Genomic DNA, 6,844 nt, shown 5'->3' with positions numbered 1-6,844 from the left:
AGAGATGAATAGAATACCTTTCTAGGCCCATTATGGGTTCAGTCTATAAGCCCAACTATTTTATGAACTCTTATTGGGCCAAGTTTTGCTTTTATGATGCAGGAAATGGTTAAACTGGAGATTCTATGGACCCCATCGCATCTAATTGTTATGCATGCATGCATGGTGTGGGTAGATCTCGTATCATGGACATTTTCATAACCAACAAGATAAAAAAAAAATTCATTTTACTGATATATTGGATATTATGATGTTCATATTTTCCTAAAATTATGTGTGTGTTTATAAATGCTAAAACAATATATTTATTTTATTTTTATGTACATCTATCAAAGCTTTACGTGAATTACTTATAGCAAACAATGTACATATGGCATAAATCGACCACAAAACTCTTATGAGATCGTCTCACAAATTAATTTTGTAAAACAAATCTTCTAACTGATTCGACCCATAAAAATTTTTATTTTTATATCAAAAGCATTGGTTTTTACTTCAAATATGGATTAAGTCGACGACCAACTCCATATCGACATATTCTTGTAGAACATGTTATTCTTTTCGAAATCGTACGCATCATGTCAATCTTGTTTTTACATGTAACTGTTTTTTTAAAAAAAAAAAGTGTATATAATCTCCGCATATGAAACTATGATATATATTGTTTTCAACCCAAATTCGTTTTTTTTCTTCACAATATTGGAAATATTATTAGATCAAATCGGAAATAATAACATTTGAAATCAAAGTAGGGGACAAACATGTTCTCAGAGTAAGTGAATGAATGATCATGATTTCAATTTCTCTTACTAACACCTTATCGAAGAGTTTATCACACGAATGCATATACGATATAATTTACTTAAATAGCATGATTTGTTGGGCTCTAATAATTATTTAAAGTTGAGCCCAAGAGAAAAATGAAACCCATCGTCTGGAGGATGAAAATGTCGGCCCACCTGATTTTACGAGTGGAGAAGAATTGAAAGCTATCTGCAATATTCATCAAATTTCAACAACTTTGTCATTTTCCATTTCATTTGTTTCATGTGCAGCAGCTTTTTCCGTAAAGTCCCAGTTTTTAGAACAATTCTTCACTTTGCTTGCTTAATTCAGTCTGTAAATATGTTTATTAATTTTTATGTTGTTTGCAAATAGATCATTAGTTGTTTCTTTTGTTAAATATTCATTTATTTAGTATTTAAATTTGGTGATATTAGAACTAATTCACGTAGTTTAGATAGAAGTCAGATTGGTGTTTTTTCGTTTTTTGAGTTGGTGACAATTCGACACCTGACATATCCTCACACTCTAAAATTTTATGTCAAAAATTAATCTAACATATTTAAAAAATAAATTTGAAAGAATATAGATTTTGAAATACCTATCTAAATTTTTTTTGCCAAAAAATACATGATTGTATTGAATTATTATTTTTTGAAATCAAACAATTTCGAACCAAATTCATCCAAACTCGTCTCACCCCAAATATCCTTTCCTTATAATTTCATCATGTTTTGGTACCCGACAATCTGAGGTCCTTTACAACCATAAAATTTATTTTGGTGCAAATTTTACCCTAAAATAATGTGATTTTTGCACCAAATACAACATTAATCTCCAACATATTTACTTCAAATCTTACACCAAAAAAAATATTCTCGAAATATTCTTTTTATTTTACATATATTAATTATTATATTTTATTTAATATATTTTTAATTTTGTATTTGTATTAAATTATATTAATTAAAAATCATAAAAAATTAGTTTTAAAATATTATAATTAAAGTAAATAAATAAATATTTTAAAAATGAAACATTATTATTTTATAATTTTTATGATTAAATATCTAATTATTCAAATAATAAAATCAATAATATATTATTATTTAAATAATATTTATAATTTTAAATATAAATATTTGTAATAAATATAAATAAAAAAATAAAAAACCCCTGCGCCAGTCTCCTCCTCCGCCAATTGGCGCACCAATTGGCGCAGGAGGAAGGGGCTGCGCTATTTTAGTTAAATAGCACAGTCCCCATTGGAACAATCAAAGCTGCACAGCGTTGGAGATGGCCTGACATTGATCTATTTGAAATTTCAAATGAGGATACCACTTGGACAGATGAGTATTTTATAGAAAAAATTAAAAGAAAGATCATTCTAAGCCTGAACTTTTGTTACCCACTAATATATTGAAAAAATTAAAAGAAAAAAGAAATAATCGTCTCTTGTGTATTTTAATGATATATTATTATAGTACGTAGTAACAGCGCAACTCAAATATTTTAGTTTCGATTGTCTACTTAACATGAACAATTATTGCACCCTGACGTTTCTCCCAAGATAATGACATTTCTTGCAATCACTTGAAATTGAACTCATTATGTTGTCTCTTATACCAATTTTAAATATGTCAAAAGCTATAACTGATGGTAATGATGCAACTCAAATATTTTAAATCATATGATAGCTCAAACGTCGCATTTCGATTCTCTACCCAACATAAACAATTATTACACATCAACATAATACACGTGGAAAACTATTTTAAAAAACAAAACACTGAAAATGTCAATCGACTAATTTCCGTCATAAAAATATGTAAATAACTAAATGCACATTTATAAAACGAGTGTGTGAGAATGAGAGGAATAGAACCATTAAAATATTATCTAGCAAGGTCCTCCCACGCCCAATTGAATGTATTCCCGTCAGCTTTATATGGTCCCAAATTTTGAATCCAAAAATTATATATTAAATAATTAAACTTTTCAGTTTAGAACAAATTTGCTCAGCTCAATTTTTTTTACATGATTTGAACATTCTCATGTAGCAATAGTACAAGGGATTGTACAAAAATGCAAATGCAGGTACTCCAATGCATTCTGATAAAATAGTAGGGGCACTAATTTAAAGTTTCAAGAATTGGGGTGTCAATTTGAGAATAATATGAACATGGAGTAAAAATTATTTTGGTATATGAATTATTGATAAATAAGTAATTTGGTATATGAACTATTGTAAGTGGTTTGATTAGTACATGAACTATTTATAAATTGAAAATTAGTATATTATCAAGCTAAAAAGTCATTTTACCATTAATCTTCTAATCATCATCAATAAATTCAATTAGGCACACACTGTCACACTTTTTATATTCAAGATTTTTTAAGTTATTTAATGAATAAAATTTTAAATATATATTTATTTAAAAATGTATTATGATAAATAATTATTAATTAAAATATACAATTAAGTTTTTTTTATCGTATCGATAAAAAGATATTAAATAAATATTTGTCATCAGAGTCCAGAGTTATTGTTATCGGACGACCAAAAAAATAACCATCATTCTAATTTTTCAAAATATGGTGCTGAACGGTTGGAATTCAGAAAAATATTCAGCTCATGAAAAAAAAACAAATCTTTAAAAAAAAAAAATGGCACATGGTGGCCAAAAGTTCTTGCAATTGATTTAGACATTTATGATGAACTTTCGATCATTGCAATTACGTAAATCGAGAATGAGTGAGACATTTTTGGCAAATTTTCTCGACACTTAAAACATATAGGTTGAGCTTGTAATTTCCATGACTCGCTAACATGGCGGGCTGACCCATCATGTTAACATGTTTTGATATATCTAATTATTATACATAGTAAAAAAGAGTTGAGTCATCGTCTATAATTTGCAAAGATGAGAGACAACATGCATATGATTATCATGAATTATAGCTGGCCGGTGCTTTTGTTATGAAATGGATTCTTGGCTTAAGAAAAAATAATGGTTAGTACCGATTAAAGGATTGGAAAGTGATGCATGGTTTGGTTAGCAACTTCTAAATATCTTAGACGAACGGGCTACAACTCCTCTAAGCAGGCTCATTCCAAACAGGTTCAATTTTTTCCCAATCATTTTCATGAAGCATTTACCACATGTAGATGCAGTGGTTGACCATATCTTGTTTTCATATCCAAAAAGTGAAGGAAAAAAGTAATAAAGTAAACGTTATTGCAGGCCTTCAGCCGTCACATGTTTGATTCGATAGTAAAAAACATCAAGCTCCCATTCAAATATGGCTGTCTGTCTTTTGGGAACAAGTTAGACCGTTAAGAGTCGTCCACTTCATTTCCACGCCTGCCCAGCTGGATTTCAACCCCACACATTTCCCATGAAAATTTGAGGGAGTTCCCATTATTCAAATTTAAATTCTCTCATTTGGGGAAAAAATAAGAGGCTGCCCGATGTGGGGTTCGCTTGATTTCATGTTGGGAATTTAGGAAAATGAATCTTCTATTCTATTTTAGGAGTCTGTTTATGCTATTCTTGGATCACACTCCCCTGTATTTGTATAGAACATGTTTTGTAAAATTCATTTGATAATTTCGGAATTGTAAATACAATGTTTTTATTTATTTATATTTATGAATAATTAGTCTGATTTGGAAATTCTATATCTTTTAGAGGAGATGTTTTCAATTATGTGATTGCGAGACAACGCCATGTGTCTGAAAGTCCCAGTCAGGAGTTGAAACACTGTGAGTGTCCCCTGTTTCATAGAGGTGAGAAAATATGGTGTAAAAACAAAAACCAAGTAAAGAGTGAACTGCGGTACAACCTTAGAAAATCCTGAATTCTCTTACCCCTCGTGCTTTCCGCTCCACCGCATATTTACCAACTCATTATCGCACACTCGCACTTTGAACTGCTCTTGATTTTCCTCAAAATAAATACACCCACCTAAGGGTTCACTGGAATTTCTGTCTCCGTCACCAGAGCTCCATTGGTGGTCCGAAGAGACTGAACTTGGAGCATAGATGGGATTTCCATGGAGTATAGTTGCAGCTTGTATTCCGTACCTAATCTCCTTCATAGCTCTTATCCTGCTTTTTGAACAGATCTCTTATCTGATGAAGAAGCGATTCTTGCCTGGCCCACCTCTTGTTCTTCCCTTCATTGGCAACGCCATCTGCTTGGTCACAAACCCAACACAATTCTGGGACCTCCAATCGTCCTACGCCAAGTCCACGCCTTTAGGAATATCCGCAAACTATATCATCGGGCGTTACATTGTTTACATTTACTCCACTGATCTCTCCCACAAAGTCTTCGCCAACGTACGTGATGATGCCTTCCATCTCGTTGGGCACCCTTTTGGCAAGAAACTCTTTGGTGAGCGTAAAGATTGGCGCCGCCGGATAGCACCCAATTTCACCCTCAAAGCTCTCCAAACATATACTGATATACAGCAACGGATTATTATCAAACACCTGGAGTCATGGTGCGAGAAATCTCAAAACAAGTCGATCCCACTCCGCATCCTCTGCCGCGACATGAATTTAGAAACCTCGCAAACTGTCTTCGTGGGGCCTTACCTGGCTCAAGAGGCGCGTAAGCGGTTTAATGTGGATTACAATTTGTTCAATGTTGGACTGATGAAACTGCCTTTCGACCTACCGGGATTCGCCTTCAGAAACGCGCGGTTGGCTGTGCAGAGACTGGCGGAGACGCTCGCTGGTTGCGCGGAGGAAAGCGAGAGGAAAATGAAATCCGGAGAAGGACCCACTTGTTTGATAGACTTCTGGATGCAAGAAAATGTGAGGGAGGCATCAGAAAGTTCATTCGAGTACAGCTGCAAAGAAATCGGCGGCCATTTATTCGATTTCCTTTTTGCTTCACAGGACGCATCGACCTCGTCCCTGTTGTGGGCGGTGACGTATTTGGATTCACACCCTCAGGTTCTGAACAGAGTACGCGAGGAGGTAGCCAACTACTGGGTACCAGAAAAAGGTGGCCTTATCACGGGAGAAAATCTGAGAGAAATGGAGTACACAGAAGCGGTAGCGCGTGAGGTCGTGAGGATCAGAGCTCCGGCTACTCTGGTGCCCCACATCGCCGGAGTAGACTTCCCTTTAACAGAGAATTACACCATTCCAAAGGGTACCATCGTCTTTCCATCCGTCTTTGACTCTACTTTTCAAGGTTTCAGCGAACCGGAACGGTTCGATCCCGATCGATTTTTGTCGGATCGACAAGAGGACCAGATTTATAAAAGGAACTATTTAGTATTTGGGGCCGGTGCCCACCAGTGTGTGGGCCAGAGATACGCCATAAATCATTTGAAGCTCTTTATCGCGTTGTTTGCCACGTTGACTGATGCGAGGAGAGACAGAACCGACGGCTGCGATGAAATCTCGTACGTACCGACAATTATTCCTAAGGACGAGTGCAGGGTGTTCCTTTCGCGGAGATGTACAGTATTTCCGGAGATGAAATGTGAATTGGAAAGCACATAATAAATGTGTCAGGTGGCGTCGCATTCGAGCTCTGTTTTGGGGATCGATACATTGAGATCCCGCCGGTAAAGTCATTACAGCAAACTCAAACTGTCCCTTGAAATTCTTTTTCATTTGAAGCACCTCATCTACAAGCTTTCTTCTTCGTTCTAATTTCATACATTTCTCTCCACTATCAAGGGTGTCCGAAATCTAACATCCTGGAAAAGATTGTTTTCTCAAAGCTCATATTCGGCCCTCTTTCTCTCCACGAGCACTAGCTCCTCATTTATTGTTGAACAAGAGAGTCGCTGGTTCAATTAGGTGATAATTTTTGGAGAAATGTCACAATATTTCAGCAAACACCGTCTTTACCCGATCTCACCTATCAGGTCAAACTCGATTAATAACCCAAGTATATTCACTGTAATGGTTTTGTCATTACACAACAAAAGAAGCATGGCGGACTCATAATCAAGCATCCACGCATTTGTGAGTAGGTTAAATGGTCTAGTTGCAAAAATGGTGGGGATGTGGTGTTATCGGGATTTTTTTAGA

General features: G+C 34.8%; 1 protein-coding gene across 1 annotated transcript; it reads left to right on the top strand.

The window, feature by feature from the left end:
- The first annotated feature begins 4,528 nt into the window (after positions 1 to 4,528).
- Positions 4,529 to 6,844, top strand: LOC142523447 (cytochrome P450 710A11-like). The gene has a single exon (XM_075627253.1). It carries the CDS (start codon positions 4,829 to 4,831, stop codon positions 6,305 to 6,307), a length of 1,479 nt encoding a protein of 492 aa, XP_075483368.1. The 5' UTR covers positions 4,529 to 4,828; the 3' UTR covers positions 6,308 to 6,844.

Source organism: Primulina tabacum, chromosome 13 (assembly GCF_025594145.1).
Source record: "Primulina tabacum isolate GXHZ01 chromosome 13, ASM2559414v2, whole genome shotgun sequence".
In the NCBI taxonomy this organism is placed as follows: Eukaryota; Viridiplantae; Streptophyta; class Magnoliopsida; order Lamiales; family Gesneriaceae; genus Primulina; species Primulina tabacum.
Note: the sequence above shows the minus strand (reverse complement) of the source record. Positions and strands in the feature narration are given on the sequence as shown.